Source organism: Mirounga leonina, unplaced genomic scaffold (assembly GCF_011800145.1).
Source record: "Mirounga leonina isolate KUSES-001 unplaced genomic scaffold, KU_Mleo_1.0 Mir_447, whole genome shotgun sequence".
Lineage (NCBI taxonomy): Eukaryota > Metazoa > Chordata > Mammalia > Carnivora > Phocidae > Mirounga > Mirounga leonina.
In genome coordinates this window covers 5,263,064-5,280,435 of record NW_023270757.1, presented here as the reverse complement: position 1 = coordinate 5,280,435, position 17,372 = coordinate 5,263,064, and the positions used below count along the sequence as shown (strand labels likewise).

Here is a 17,372-nt window from a genome sequence, read left to right as displayed (position 1 = left end):
CAGGAACTTTGACTGGCCTAGATCAAAGTTCTTATGGAGAGGATCTACATTTGCTTCTGCCAGTTACCTGAGGGCACCACCAACCTGATTCACTTAAAATTAAATTACCTGCTTGAGGTTGTTTGGGCCACACTGATAACTAATATTCAGACCGCAAACCAGCTTGTTATCCAAATTCTTAAGAGCGTTAAAAAGGTAAACATAGGACCCATCAATTCCATTCCTGAGCACGTATGCCAGAGAATTGCAAACATATGTCCACAAAAGACTTGTACACAATTATTCCCAGCAGCATTATTTACAGTAGCCAAAAACTGAAAACAATTTGAACATCCATCAACTTGTGAATATGTGAATAGATAAACAAAATGTGGTGTATCCATACATTTGAATATTATTCAGCCATAAAAAAGAATGAAGTACTGCTACATGGTACAACATGAATGAATTTCGGAAGCCAAATACAAAAGAACACTTATTGTGTATATGAAACGCCTATAGAGACAAATCTAGAGACAGAAATTAGATTAGTGATTGCCTAGGGGGTGGGGACAGGAACGGGAAGTGACAGTAAAAGGGCACAAGGTGTGTATTTCAGGTTATATAAAGTGCTTTAGAAATAGATTATAGTGATGGCTATGTAATTCTGCAAATATGCTACACTTAATTGAATTGTACCCTTAAAATGGGAATTTTATGGGATATAAGTTAGCATTGCAATAGGGCTGTTTAAAAAGAAATGACCAGGGCAGAGAATCTCATGAAAGGTTTTTCCTTTCCCTCCCTACCCAGTACCAAGATTGAAATACACAAGTTCCCTTACCATGTCCTCCTGCATGACAGTTTTATTTTTCTTTCCCTTATGCAAGGTCTCCTATAAAATTCTTTTTTTTTTCCTTAGTGGTATATAAGATAATGACATAAATGCCATTGAGGGGCACCTGGGTGGCTCAGTCAGTTAAGCATCCGACTCTTGATTTGGGCTCAGATGATGATCTCACGGTCCTGAGATGGAGCCCTCAGTGGGGCTCCACACTGAGCATACAGCCTGCTTAAGATTCTCTCTCTCCCTCTTCCTCCACCCATCCTCCCCTGCTTGCATGCTCTCTCTCTCAAAAAAAATATTTTTTTAATTTAAATGCCATCTTTGATCTAATAAAATAATTGTCAACCTGGTTGAGAAAAGGCAGGTGGGTTGGGGGAGGAGATCCTCTCCAGATTTGGGCAATAATTGTATTGCTTAAGAGGGGAGAGTTGAGCCAAACAAAATCAGAGAAAAATGAAAGTAAATCCAAATCTGCCTGGAGTTACTATTTATAATTTCAACACTATGAAGAAAAACATTAACTAGATGTTTTCCAACTAGCATTCACTGACTTTCACCCCAAATAACCTTAAAACAGAGCAAACTAGTCGATCATAATTAGCTGATCTAACCTAATAAGAAAACAAAATGGCCTTAAAAGCTTTATCTCATTGTAATCTACCATTTACAGTTCAAAAGAGAAGGTGTAAAGAAGGAAAAAGGGAAAAGTCCCTAAGAAATGCTATGCTACAAAATATTCTTATTTCCATCGTAAGCTTCTTACCACTCAGTTAAAAATGTCCATTTCAATTTCTAGAGGTAAGGATAAATTCACAGTAGTTCTTGCACATAAACACATTCATCCCCACTGCATTCACACTGCCTCAGGACTCGATTCAACACATCCCCATTTCTAGGTAAGGATAAATTCAAAAACTTAATAAGATGCTATGGAATATAAGAGATTACTGCTGAGGGCGCCTGGGTGGCTCAGATGGTTAAGCGTCTGCCTTCGGCTCAGGTCATGATCCCAGGGTCCTGGGATCGAGTCCCACCATCGGGCTCCCGGCTCAGCGGGGAGCCTGCTTCTCCCTCTGACCCTCCCCCCTCTCATGCTGTTTCTGTCTCGCTCACTCTCTAAAAAATAAATAAAATCTTAAAAAAAAAAAGAGAGAGAGATTACTTCTGAGAACATATTAAACCTGCATCTGTTCTAACAGTCTTTGAATAAAAAGGAAAATCTTAATTAACTCGTACCTGACCAGGGCCCTCCAGTTAATTAGATTTTTGGTCCATTGCCCCCTATGGTTTTTATGAGAAAGAGATTAATCAAAAACACTACCAAGTCATGAGGGCACCTGGGTGGCTCCGTGGGTTGAGCGTTTGGCTCTTGGTTTCGGCTCAGGTCATGATCTCACGGGTCTTGAGATCGAGCCCTGTGTTGGGCTCCATGCTCAGTGGAGGGTCTGCTTGAAGATTCTGTCCCTCTCCCCCTCTCATGCTCTCTCTCTCTCAAATAAATAAATAAAATCTTTAAAACAACAACAACAACCACTACCAAGTTACAATGATTCCAAGTGGTTAATCTCCACCCTCCACTCGACAGAGGCCAGGGATCCTCGGTGACCCATCTTCACTTTGTCCACAGGGGGGTCAGGTAATTCTGGTATCCCTCAAAACCCAAAGCCAGTGCCAGCCTCCTATCTCCTAGCTCTCTTTTGGAACCCCTGAAACATTTTATTTACTCTTTGAGTGTCATATCACGGTCAATTTATAAACAGACTCTTCATATCCACCATTATACTGTCAGAGATGGTAGTTGTGCAAAGAAGGATACTGGTCACCAGAGAACCAAGAGGTAACGCCAGCAGGGAATTGTTAAATCAGGAAGCGAGACACTAAAGCACCGCTAATCCTCTGGCAAATTTCTATAGATCATTAACACGGGTCTAATTTAGAGTCCCTCCCAAAGAGGTCATCTCCTTATGCCGAGCAGGTCAGAAAGTTCCCAAACAATTTTAATTTTTATGAAGGACCCGTTCAATGTGCCACTAACCATTAAAAAAAAAGTCTCTTTTTTTCCCTTCAGTTCTAAATGGCGGAGATGTTTGTATGATCTAGCAGTTTGCAAACCTAGCAACGTCCCAAAACAGTCAGTTAAAATAACACAGTGGTTACCACAAAGATTCAGAAGTAGGAAAATCTGTGTTTGCAGTGGTAAATCCATTAAGCAGAAAAAGAGAATAGGAAATAGTTTTCTTTTGTGGACACAATTTAAGGCCTCCCTCATCTGTTAGCTTGCATCTTTTCATTAGAAATTCAGGCAAAAATATTCACAGGAATAAATTAATCATCAGGTTGGCATGGGGACCATATCTTGCTACAGAGAAGCTGAAGCATCACTACCGGCACTAGAGACATAAAACCAAAATGTGTGGTTCCATCAGCATGAGGAAAAAGGCTCTTCTGAGCTTAGCAGCTAATGAGTCATGAAAGGAATGTCACAGCATCACAAATTTAAGAGGAAACAAGAGAAAAATATTGACAAACTGAAATAAGGACAAACTAAAAGTTCACACAAAAAAATAACTAAAGAACTGTTGACAATTAACATGTATTTGTAATCACAGGGAAAACAATTTGTAAAAGGGAAAAGACTGAATAATGGATTACTTCTGCAGTATTTTTAATTTCAAAAAGGGTAACACAGGAGACTTAAGTACAGAAATACCACACTCTGTGTTGAGGAAATAAAAGGAACCATCCAAGTGAGGTCTCCTGTGAATGAAGTATATATCCTACTAACTTTCAGAATGTCATTTTAAAACATTTCTGGTCATTCTAAAATTTCCTTAATATACATGACACAAGTCTTCTACCTTCTTTTTTTTTTTTTTTAAAGATTTTTTTTATTTATTTGACAGAGAGAGACACAGCGAGAGAGGGAACACAAGCAGGGAGAAGCAGGCTTCCCGCCAAGCAGGGAGCCCGATGAGGGGCTCGATCCCCGGACCCTGGGATCATGACCTGAGTCGAAGGCAGACGCTTAACCATCTGAGCCACCCAGGCGCCCCAAGTCTCTACCTTCTTAAATGGAATATATTAGATATAATTTAACCTTTTTCCAACGTCTCAGAGACAGAATTATGAACATGATTTTCTCATTGGAGACTGAACAGCAATCGGGGTTGGGGGGTGGGGAGAATAGGAAAGTACCAATATTTACTGAGCACCTACTATGTGCTTTACTCCATTACCACATTTAAATTAAATTTCATTTTATCTTCCCATAAATCTATGCAAGGATGAGGAAACTGAGACTCCGAGAAATTAATCCCATGCCTCCCAGCCAGTAAAAGGGACACCGGGAATGAATCGCAAGTTAACCTGTCAAATCCGAGGCCTGGTCTCTCTAGAAAGGTGTATCTGGTTGTGTCCACCTAAGCAAAGTAAAACCCTGAGGCTATGCTTTGGAGTGCTGTGACCATATGTCACATTTTCTTTCTTCTTTTACTGTCATTTTTTATCACCATCAGCAAACTGACCTCTAAAGCTACCCCCTCACCATACCTTCCAGAACTCTAGCAAAATTATGTCAAAAAGCAAAGTTTATTAGAGTCAGGTCAAAATTAATTGTAAACAGACTCTGGATGGAGCCCACCACTACAGGTAAAGGGCAAGATTTTTAGAGCATGAACTCTAATATCCACTTTGGCCACCCATTCTGGCTTTGGACTCTATTTCAAAAAGGTGAGGTTCTCTCTTAGGCGATGTATTACCATGATATATCTGGTGATATATTACTATAATGTGTTGCTACATACAAGAACATGTCCCAAGGACATTTTGGCAACATTAAAAAGGAAACAAACTCTTTAAGAAACTGTTTTCAGGGACGCAAGAAATAATGCACACCAGAAATCTAAAAGAGCAAGATAAATTCTAGAACGGGTAAAACTTTGGGTTTGCTAACCTGAGCAGGACAGGGAAGTAAAAATTAAAGGAAGAAAAGAAAATGCTGGTGGATATAGACAGCCCAAGAGAGGCTGAAAGAGGCAATGAATGGAAAATAAAATGCTAGACAGTAGTGTTCAAAAGCATCACCATCACAGGGGTCATTGTTGGGACACTGTTCTTTTAAGAACCAGTCATACTAACACTGAAACACCTAAAACAGTTGAACAAAGAGCAATTTTTATGCAGACACAGACACACAGATGAAATGAACACAACAGAAAGCCCAGAAACAGAGCACCATTATTTTAATGAATTTATTTGATAAAGAAGCATCATACATAAATCTTCTTTCTTTCACAAACAGCAAATGATGTTGGAATAGTAGGCTAGCAATTTTAGGGTTGGCAGGAGATAGGGGTCTAAATTAAATCCAGTTATGTTAAGTTCAGGGGTTTCGTTTGGGTAGTTTTCGTTTTTAGTACAACTATGCCCTTACTGATTTCTGCCAACTGGATCTGTGCATTTCTGAGAAACGCGTTGCAGTCATCAACTATGGTAGCAGAGCCATCTATTAGTTTTTGCCTCATGTACTCTGATGTTCTGTTGTTAGACTCATACACATTAGAACTGTCATGTCTTCCTGGAGAATTGATCCTTCTATCATTATGTAATACCCTTCTTTATCTCTGATAACTTTCCTTACTTTGAAGTCTGTTCTGTCTGAAATTAATAGCTACTCCTGCTTTCTTTTCATTAGAGTTGGCATGGTATATTTTTCTCCACCCATTTACTTTTAATCTATATGTGTCTTTATATTTAAAGTGCATTTCTCATAGACAACAAGTAGTTGGGTCATGTTTTTGACCCATGCTGACAATCTCTGTCTTAATTGATACATATAGACCACTGATACTCAAAGTGATTATTAATATGGCTGGATTAGCATCTACCATATTTATTACTGTTTTCTATTTTTTGCCCTTGTTCTTTGTTCCTATTTTGGTCTGCCTTCTGCCTTCTGTGATTTTAATTGAGTATTTTATATAATTTCATTTTCTCTCCTTCTTACATATCAGTTATATTGGTGGTTGCCCTAGAATTTGCAATATCCATTTATGACTAATTCAAGTCCATTTCCAAATACTCTCTGTACTATCTTCACAATAATTTTATAAATCTAAAACTGTTCCAAAATAAAGAGCTTATTTTTTTTAGTCCTAATCACAACTTTTTCTTTTTCACATAAACAAACATTCAACAATATAAACATTAAAATTTTTGGACAGCATAAAAATTTGTAACTAACATAAAGAAAAACAGCAATTAGGGAAAATACCTGAAGCAAATATAACAAAAGATTAAAGTTTTAAAGTTCATAAGTATGTAAGAGAGACAGTGAGAAAAAGTTAAGCATGTAAGACTAGAACTTATATAAAAGGAACTACAATGTGGTAAACAATGGTAATAAAGAAAAATTTTTAAAACTTAAGCAATTAGTTATTACTTGAGTAGCAAAACCGTTTCAAATAGCACCCAGTGGTGATGCTAAATTTTATTTTCTTTAAAGATTTGTTTACTTATTTGAGAGAGAAAGAGAAAGAAAGCAAGTGTGAGCAGGGGGAGGGGCAAAGGGGGAGGGAGAGAAAGAATCTCAAGTAGTCTCCTTGTTGAGCGTGGAGCCCAATGTGGGACTCGATCTCACAGCCCTGAGATCAAGACCTGAGTAGAAACTAAGAGTCAGACGCTCAATCAACTGAGCCACCCGGGCGCCCTGTGATTCTACATTTTAAACCACTTCACTTACACAGTATTGGTAACCACATAAACTGATAAAACTCTTTTGAAAGTGTTACAGACTGAATTGTGTCCCCCAGAATTCATGTGTTGAGGCCCTAACCTCCACTGTGATGGTGTTTGGAGATGAAGCCTTTGGGAGAAAATTAGGTTTAGATGACATCCTGAGAATGGGACTCCCATGATGGGATTAGTGCCTTTGTATGAAGATGCCTCTGTTTGTCTGTCTGTCTGTCATGTGAAGACCTAAGAGATGGCAGCCATCTACAAGTGGGATCGAAACCCCATCAGGCTCTGCACTCAGCACAGGGTCTGCTTTGGATTCTCTCTCCCTCTCCCTCTGCCCCTCCCACTCGGGCTCTCTCTAAAATAAATAAATAAATCTTTTTTTTTTTTTTAATATTGTATAAAGAGCAATAAAAATCTCCATCCCTTTTAATCCAGTAATCCTACATCCATGAAGTTAATCTTTGGAGATAATTAAAAAACATGACAAAGCTATATACATGAAAATACTCATTACTTAGTTTTAAGTTTTTAAACTGGTTAACAACCTAAATGTCTAACAAAGGAGAAATGGATAATTGTGGTGTTCCACTTGATCTAATAGGGTATCATGTAAAATCAGTACAAAAACTATGCAGACTTACAGGATATGCTTGTAATAAAATTAAGTGCACACCAAAAGTGAAATTCCACAATATGAGGTTACTCATGTAAAAACACATGAACAAGATGTCATAGGGTTGGGTATAAACAAATAAAATTAAATTTGTTGGAAAACATTTCTTCTTTTTAGTTGAATTAAGGTTACAAGAAATAATACTCAAAAATATATTTGCTAGTAACGTTAGATAGATTCTTTCTTAAGCATTATCACATCCTAACTCTTGAATTACAGAACTGATTTCTTTTTGGCAGTAGTCACAACTCTCAAAGAGTAAGGAAGAAATATTTACACATTTTATATAAGAGAACCATCAATTTTTCTTTACTATATTTCATTATGTTACTACTTACATAGAGATAGTTTCCATTGCATCTTCAAAGATGTCCTAGAGGGGAACAAAAAATACAATGAGTTTCTCAAGAATTAAGAACTCCAAATGTAGACAAAATGAGTATGTACATAACTGCAGGAGCGAGGGTTAGGGGACAATCTGGGTGGGATGCAGTAGATTCACTCAACTTTTACTAACGGGCTGTCTTCCAGAGAAATCAAGCAAATGAATTTTAGTGAGGTTTAATTTTTTTTAAATAATTAAGACAGATAAAACTAGCAATCACACTGGGCTAATTTGAAGAGTGTGATTTCCTTAATGGAATTATTTTTCACTTCTCGGTCTCATTCATCCAGATACAGAATAAAACAACAACTGGATTTGCCCAATTTAGTCTTCTCTTACTCCATGGCCAAGTTAGCATCCTCTAGGCCTTCCTTTCACATCCAGCTCCACTAACGTCCTGGCTAGTCTTCCTGCCACCAACTTTGTCCCAGTTAATCTTCACCACAAAGGCAGCCCTTTCCTTCATGCCACTAGCCTGCCCATTCAAAAGCTACAGCAGGAAAAAACTCAAGTGCGCACACACACACACACGCACACACACTCATACGCACTTACAAACACACACCTCACACTGATACACACTAACACCCACTCAAACTCACAGTCACACACACACACACTTGCAAATACACATCCACTCACAAACTTACCTACACACAAAGCTCCCTCATAGCTGCAAAAATCAAATGCACGCTCTCATCCAGATATTTGGGACTCTCCATAACCTAGTCCAATCTTCAAAGCATCGTTCTCCCTACATCTGTGCCACCACCACCATACCCAAGCACAAGGAACTCACTGGTGTCCCCACTCCCATGCAACTTGACACCCTCCATCCGAGTTTTCACACAGCTGTATTCTTTTCTTTCTCTTCTTTTCATAAGCTGGTGCCATTTCACTGTCGTAGGCCTCTTTATGAGCTTTCCATTGCACTTAAAAAAAACCCAAACTCCTTCCCATGATCTACAGAGCCCTAGATGGCTCTACCACCCTCTGACCACCTCTCCACCGACCTGCACCCTGGCTCACCCCATTTCGTGAGCAAGTCTCTCTTTCTGTTCCTTGAACAAGCCAAACTCATTCCACACCTCTCTTCATCATGCTCTCCTTCCTAGAATGCTCTCCGCTCAACTCTTCCTGTGGCTGACTCATTCTCATCCTTCTATTTCCAACTCAGAAAGAGAATGTCTCTAATAACCTCAATTAGAATTACTAAGACTAGCAGCTTAAAGTTTCTCATCATCTGATTTATTTCATTTATAAAATTTATCAAAATCTGTAATCATCTTGTTTACTAACTCGGTTACAGTCTGTCTCCATCAGAGCAGATTCTTACTTATTACGTCTACAGAAAAATCACCAAGGCTTGGCAGAGTAGTTGGTCAATAAATACATGTTGCCTAATGAATGAGTAAATTGAGCTCAGGCTATCAAGGCACTGATTACATCATCTCATTTCCAGCTATGATGCAGAAATGAGGAAAGAGGGTTATAGAACTTTTCCCTTGTGTGACAATTGATACTAAACACTGTTTAGACTACATCCAGCTCTACATTTAGGCAGGAAAGAAAAAAAGTGTATAAACACTAAGAAGAAACAACACGGTAAATAGTGGCAGAAGTTCAGACTTCAAGGGACTCCTGGGTGGCTCAGTCGGTTAAGTGTCTCTCTTCAGCTCAGGTCATGATCCCAGGGTCCTGGAATCAAGCCCCACGTCAGGCTTTCCGCTCAGTAGGAGCCTGCTTCTCTCCCTCTCCCTGCTACTCCCCCTGCTTGTATTCTCTCTCTTTCTGTGTCAAATAAATAAATAAAATCTTTAAAAAAAAAAACTTAAAAAATGTTTTTTAATTAAAAAAAAAAGTTCAGACTTTAGGATCCCTGACCCATTAATCTACTACATTGGGAGGTAGGTACAGTCAAGGGCAATTCAATCTTAATTGCACTCTCCTGCAGCAAAAGCAGAAGCTCATAAACCAACTAGTAGAAGAGAAATGAGCTAGTCCTGAAGCAAAAGAACCTAAGCCAAGAGTAAAAAGATACTTCTCTGGCCACTATTAAAAATGACCAATTGAGGGGCACCTCGGTGGCTCAGTCAGTTAAGCCTCTGCCTTTGGCTCAGGTCATGATCTGAGTCCTGGGATCATGCCCTGCATCGAACTTCCTGCTCGGCAGGGAGTCTGCTTCTCCCTCTCCCTCTGCTAACTACCCCCTGCTTGTGCTCTCTCTCTGTGTCTCTGTCTCAAATAAATAAATAAAATCTAAAAAAAAAGGAATGGAGAAAATCTACCAGAGTTCTAGGATATTATTCTACTAAACTAGAGATGAGAAAGAGAGGGACAGAGAGAGAGAGAGAGAGAGAGAGAACTTCATCTATGAAGGCCAGCCAAAAGGTGAAAAATGTTTTCCATTTAAAAAGAGGAAAGGTGGGGCACCTAGGTGGCTCCATTGAGCATCTGGCTCTTGGTTTTGGCTCAGGTTGTGATCTCAAGGTCACAGGACCCAGCACAGCCCCAGGCTCCCATTCATTGAGGAGTCTGCTTGAGGTTCTTCCCCCTTCCCTCTCCTTTGCCCCCTCCCCTTGCTCACAGGCACTCTCCCTCTCTATATATAATAAATAAATAAAATTTTACATATATATAAAAAAAAGAAAGGTAAAGAGAAGAACTAAGATTGATCGAGCGCCTATCACGTGCCAGGAATTTTACAAAAGTTATCTCACTTGTTCCTCCCCATTCATAGCAAGTAAATCCAGGTAAATCATAGGTAATTACCTGACCCATACTACACAGCTGGTAAGGGAAGGAACTGGGATTCAATCTCAGATCTTCAACTCCCAGTTATTTTTTTTAATGACCAAACTATGCACAACCTGGAACTCAGGCAGCTGGGCAGGAGCGGTGGGGGGAGAAGGGGAGAGGAGGGAACAGTGTCTTCTCACGGTCATACCGCAGCATTGTTGAACAATTCCTCCCAGCAATTCTCTCATTCTCTAGGAGAATATCCTTGTGTTTGACTTGACTATTTACTATCTGATTAGAACACAGACACTGTGAGGTTACATGTTACCTTCTAGATTTCTGAATGGCAGGAAAACCTTAAAGACTACAGTTTTATTACCCTGTAGGGCATTACCCAGTTTTACGTATGACCTAGCAATCTTAATCTATCCTTGTTTTTTAAGCCTATAAATACCCAGTTCCTCAAATACTCTGAATCAGTTTACCATCTCACTGGTTTCCTCCACTGATGGGTCAAATAAAACTTTGATATGTTCACTTTGTATCTTTATGGGAATTATATTTGTAATTTGTGGAAATTATACATTAACAGCAACAACACACTCTCTCCCTAGGTACCTGCAAATATGATGGTTTCCCAGATCTGTGTGAAAACTGATGTGGACTCTGCCGGGGGAAGAAACACCAGAAGTCAGAGATCTCTGCTCAGACCTCCCACAGCTTATACTCAGGGGCCAATGGCTTCCTTTTCCTTCTGTTTCTCTAGGTTTCGACACCCAGCTCAAATTCTATCCCTCTGCTGCCGCTGCCTAAGGAGCTCCCTTCCTCTGTGGGTTCCCATCAAGACCCCTAGGTCTGGCATTAGATCCGACTGCTAGTCAACAGCCTCCCACCCAGCACTACGTACACCCACATATATCCTCCACAGAGCATAACTAGATTTCTCTACCTATGGCCTCTTCGCTTCTCCACGCACCACCAACTTCCCAGTGCTTCTCCACTGCTGGTTTTTATTTGCCCAGTGATCACCGCAAGCTGTCTCCCTTAAACTTCCCAGGCCTGGGTAGGCTCAACATGTGAACTCCAGTTGAAACACATACGATCAGAGAAGCATCCAGAGTCCTTCCAGTTGAAAGACAGTGAGAGAGGAAAGATCATGCCGCTGACAAATATGACATGCTCATAGGAAAGCCCCTGTGTTTAGTTTCTTCCTGGAAGGCTGCTGCATTTGCCTCCCCCGTTCCCATGCTGGGCCAACCCTGAGGAGCGACTACCCTCGGGCATAGTGTAACAAATGCTTATTTGAGCCACACTGGCTCCTAATCATGCATTGCCTCAAAATGGTACCTTCTTCCAGAGCCTATCTTGACTCCCTGGCTGGAGTCAAGGGCCATTGTACACCTTTTGAACCCACTTTATAACCCAGCATAGTATTTTGCACTTCACAGACTCAGCAAATAATTGTTGCTGACTGGCTGGCTGAGCACCCTTGTCTTTTTTTTTTTTTTTTAAACTAAAGCATGGGTTATTTATTTATTTATTTGGCAGAGAGATAGAGAGCACAAGTAGGCAGAGAGGCAGGCAGAGAGAGAGGGAGAAGCAGACTCTCCACTGAGCAGGGAGCCCGACGTGGGGCTCGATCCCAGGACCCTGGGATCATGACCCGAGCCGAAGGCAGCCGCTTAACCGACTGAGCCACCCAGGTGCCCCCTGAGTACCCTTGTCTTAAGAGGAAAGGTCCTTACCTTGAGCGGTTTTAGTTTGCAATTTAGCAAATGGGCTAACGCTGTATGTGAAAGAGTCCCTGGAGGACCTTCTGGATGCAAGGCTGGCACTCCAGGGCCTGCTCCTGCTGGGTGGGGAGCCTGAAACCTCCCCCTGCCCCCAGATGGATAGAGGACCCTGGTTATGGGAAGAGACACAGAAGTGAGGAAGAGGGATGGGGGTGCTGCATTAACTATAAGGCTTTTTAAGCAATTTTCATCTTAATTTGTTACATCTGTCATATTCTGAGTGGCACAAATGCATGCAGGTGCATTTAAGTGACCCTAAGTTCTTAACAAATATCTAAGAATCTTAAGATACCACTGATGAAAAGGTTTACATTCTGTTACTCCCTAGTGGGGCATGGCGAAGAATAAAAATAACAAATATGCTATTACCAGTAGTAATTTAAATACTCTGTATTGAGGCACCTGGGTGGCTCAGTTGGTTAAGTGTCCGACTCTTGATTGTAGCTCAGGTCATGATCTCAGGGTCATGAGATCGAGGCCCACCTTGGCTCTGCACTGAGCGTGGAGACTGCTTGGGATTCTCTCTCTCCCTCTCCCTCTGCCCCTCCTCCACCCCCCACACAGGCACAAGCACGCTCTCTCATAAATGAATGAATGAATGAATGAATGAATACTCTGTATTAACTTCCAAAGAGACCCAATGGATTTACAACTTTTCAAGCCTCTCCATCCGAATTTTATTTTGCAATATGAAAAGGACTATGTGGCAAATGTTACTCCAAGAAAAAGGAAGAAACATGATGAAAATTAAAGCTAGCTACCACAAATCCAAAAGGCTGAATCACTTCCCTAGGCCTCTTCCTTTCTCCCTTACCTCCTCCTCTTCTTCCTCCTCCTCCTCCTCTGCCTCCGTCTCCATTTTTCCCTCTCATATGGATGACTTCCTGGGTCTGGGAGCTGATGCTACCATGTTCTCACTGAACTGTTGTTCTTTAGGATGACAAGGTTTGATGGGGCTCTGTAGACACCTTCCTCTTCAGTGCAAGACCCCCACCCCATAGCCCCAGACCCTCCTCCCTGGAGCTTTCACCCAACATTCCATTCTATTGACCAATGAAGCTGTGTGTTTGGTACCATAGACTAAAAGAACCCTAGTGCTGCCAAGAACTCTGACAAGTCACGGATTCTACCCCTGGCTCTGGGGCACGTCTGGACCATTCCCAGGACATGAGACATGAAGAGGATGCCCAAACCTCTCCAGGGACGAGGGTGGGGATTAACAGCCATGGGTGTTGGGGTCCTAAGGACTGCAAACATTCCTCTGCATGACATTCAACCCTGGTGAACCAAGACATTCAAAATGGTTGCTGAACCACTATATTGTACACCTATATTGTGCACCTAATATAACACTGTATGTTAACTGTAATGGAATTAAAATAAAATGTAACTTAATTTTTAAAAAGGTGTTCAAAATGGGAAACCAGACTGACATCAGCTGTTATAGTTTATCACAGTGACATACCAGGAGGATCTTTCAGATATTAGATGTAAATCTTTTCACACATAAGAAGAAGGGGCACAGTCTCTCTCTCTGACTTTCATGAATAAATTAATTAATTAATTAATTAAAAAAAAAAAGAAGGGGCACATTGCTAGTTAAGAGAGAAATAAACTTACGTGACATCATTCCCCACTATAACATCAACAAAGTATTGATTTTTCTAAACCAGGGTTAATTCATTTAAAAGACATCTTTATTGTATGTCCATGAAGTGACTTTTATTTTTTTTAAGATTTTATTTATTTGAGAGAGAGACTGAGACAGAGAGAGAGAGCATGAGACGGGGGAGGGTCAGAGGGAGAAGCAGACTCCCTGCCTAGCAGGGAGACCAACGCGGGTCTCAATCCCGAGACTCCAGGATCATGACCTGAGCCGAAGGCAGTCGCTTAACCAACTGAGCCACCCAGGCGCCCCTCATGAAGTGACTTTCAGAAGACAGACTGGGCAAAGAACTTTTTAAAAAATATATGCACCTGGAGCTCACCTCTCCAGAGTCATTATGCTTACACCTGCCATCCATTTCTCTGTAATCTTTTTGTCAAGCTCAAGAAGGAGCCCATGGCCTTGTGGAGCATATAAACTCCCCACCTGCATCTGGAGGGTTACCACTAGCTGTGTCTTACATGCAACACTACATTTTTTTATATTTCATATCGTATGAGGGAGCAGCAAGGCCCTGAAACCCACTGAAGCCAAGTATAGAGCCCAGCTTCAGCATCCCCATTACTGGGTAGGAAGGGTGCAAACACCACTCACACTCCTATTAGAGGATTAACATCAAAGCAAGTTGTCTGTGAAAACTTAACTGACCCACAGGGCTCTTAATCAAAGGGAAGGAAAGCAACTGAGGCCCATACACTAGACACACTCACATTCCGGGTTCCCACTTGGCCTTTGCAGTGAACAAACTGTGACCCTCCCAAGGTTTAAAAAGATCAGACTATGAACATAATTCTCAAACGTAGCAGATAAAAAAGAAAAAAACATGATACTCCACCTTCTGAATCTGCCCAGAAGGCTTGTAAAACCTGATTTTGAGGGGATACACAAAGTAAAAAACTGGAGGTTTTCAAACATTATTCAAAAATAGAGCTTTTTAGGGGCACCTGGCTGGCTCAGTTGGAAGAGCATGCAAGTCTTGATCTCAGGGTCATAAGTTTGAGCCCCATGCTGGGTGTAGAGATTACTTAAATAAATAAACTTTTTTGTTTGTTTGTTTTTGTTTATTAAAGATTTTATTTATTTGACAGAGAGAGAGGTGAGAGAGAGGAAACACAAGCAGAGGGAGTGGGAGAGGGAGAAGCACACTTCCCGCTGAGCAGGGAGCCCGATGTGGGGCTCGATCCCGGGACCCTGGGACCATGACCTGAGCCGAAGGCAGACGCTTAACGACTGAGCCACCCAGGCGCCCCAATAAATAAACTTTTTTTTTAAATAGAGTTTTTTGGGGCGCCTGGGTGGCTCAGTTGGTTAAGCGACTGCCTTCGGCTCAGGTCATGATCCTGGAGTCCCGGGATGGAGTCCTGCATCGGGCTCCCTGCTCGGCAGGGAGTCTGCTTCTCCCTCTGACCCTCCCCCCTCTCATGTGCTCTCTCTCTCTCATTCTCTCTTTCAAATAAATAAATGAAATCTTTAAAAAAAAATAGAGTTTTTTTAAATTCCAATAATACAAACAGTAAGTCAGCTGCCAGAAGAAAAAAAATGTGCCTTAGAAGGTGGCTCAGTCGGTTAAGCGTCTGCCTTCAGTTCAGGTCATGATCCCAGAGTCCTGGGATCGAGCCCCATATCGGGCTCCTTGCTCAGCGGGGAGCCTGCTTCTCTCTCTGCCTGCCACTTCCCGCTGCTTGTGTGCTCTCTCTCTCTCTGACAAGTAAATAAATAAAATCTTTAAAAAAAAGTTTTTATTTTAAACACTCATCACTTGAGATTGAAAATAATTTCACACACTCTCGAAGTACAGCATTAATATAGTTCTCTAGTTCCTCTCATGCCAGAAAAGTACTTTAATATTACCCCACAAGTTCTAAGTTTCACATTTACCAAAAATCATAGATCTGATAGTGAAAATTGGGGATATAGAAAGGATTACTTTGAACACAAAAATAAATTGAGCACATATTTACTAAGCAACCATTACATGCTGGCAAGTGAGGTTTTATTCAATGATTAACTCAAGCATTAAAGTGGTTTAGGCCTGGAAGTTATATTTAGACCTGCCTGGGTCGGAATCTCAGCTCTATCCCTGACTCTGGAGGGTTCTCACCCTTATAATGCTCCACTTCCCCACCTATAGAATGGGGATTCCAACCACCTCCCTGGATTGTTGCAAGGATGCTAGTGAGATAATGCATGTCAACAGCTCTGACTCAAAACAGAATCAATAAATACAATGCCATAAGATACTAAGCGCTCAGAAATGGGATGAATCAGTGGACTCATAAAGACAGAACTGGGATCCCTCACTGGATTTCCTCCGTAACTCTTTCACACTAAAGATTCTGCATCCTCTTTTGGAAGAGAGACAAAAAAAAAACTGAATGGGGGAATATTTATAGCAAATAGGTGCTCAAAAATGTTAACTGCCTTTAATTCTCCCATCTTAAAATGCCTTCACCCACAAGTTACCCAGCATGATAAACATAACTTACGGGCACAGAGCCCAGGACCTCAGCTCACAGGGGAGCAAAGTGACCTTGACCAACAATGTAACTTTGGCCAATACACCCAACCTCTCAGGGTTCAAGCCTCCTCATGAGTAAGGCAGAGAGGATGGCACAGTTATCACCCCTTACTCAAAATCCTAAGTTCTCCGAACTAAACAGAAATCCCCCCCAATAAGGCAGCTGTTTGTCCATTACACATGCTAAAAGAAAATCCCTCAGGGAAGGCTGGCATTCAGAAGGACTGAATCTAGAAGGAATGCTGGGCTTTTCAGAGTTTGAGCCAAATCAGTGGTACTAACTTGATCCTCAAAAGCTACCTAGTGGGGGCACCTGGGTGGCTCAGATGGTTGAGCGTCTGCCTTCGGCTCGGGTCATGATCTCGGGGTCCTGGGATCGAGCCCCGCATCGGGCTCCCTGCCCAGCGGGGGACCTGCTTCTCCCCTTCCCTCTGCTTCTCCCCCTGCTCATATTAAAAAAAAAAAAAAAAAAAAAAAAAAAAAGCTACCTAGTGTGGGGTCACCTGGGTGGCTCAGTCAGTTAAGCACCTGCCTTAGGCTCAGGTTATGATCCCAGGGTCCTCAGATCGAGCCCGGTATCGGGCTCCCTGCTCCGTGGGAAGCCTGCTTCTCCCTCTCCCTCTGCCTGCCGCTCCCCCTGCCTGTGCTCTCTCGCTCTCTCTCTGTCGAACAAATAAATAAAATCTTAAAAAAAAAAAAAAAAAAAAGAAGCTACTTAGTGTGTTAAGTATCAAGCAAAGCAGCTCACACAATGATTCTCTGGAATTGCCGAGAACTTCTACTCAAGCACAGAGAAACCACGAGAATTAAAAAGAAACCACCAGATGTCACTCTCACAACCACTGACTTGCAAGGCGTTGCTTTAGTTCCTAACACATAGATGAGCGTGGTACAAAAAAAAAGAAAAGAAAGGGAGAGAGAGAGAGAGAGAGAGGGAGAGAGAGGGAGAGAGAGAGAGAGAAAGAGAAAGAAAGAAAGAAAGAAAGAAAGAAAGAAAGAAAGAAAGAAAGAAAGAAAGAAAGAAAGAAAGAAA

The 17,372-nt window shown here is 41.4% G+C and overlaps 1 protein-coding gene across 1 annotated transcript in view; it reads right to left on the bottom strand.

Moving 5' to 3' along the window:
* Nucleotides 1–17,372, bottom strand: part of TTC39B (tetratricopeptide repeat domain 39B) — a 118,392-nt gene that overhangs the window by 76,515 nt on the left and 24,505 nt on the right. The window contains exon 2 of the mRNA XM_034987962.1: nucleotides 7,577–7,611. Within this exon, the coding sequence (XP_034843853.1) occupies nucleotides 7,577–7,611 (35 nt within the window). The remainder of the gene's footprint in view (nucleotides 1–7,576; nucleotides 7,612–17,372) is intronic.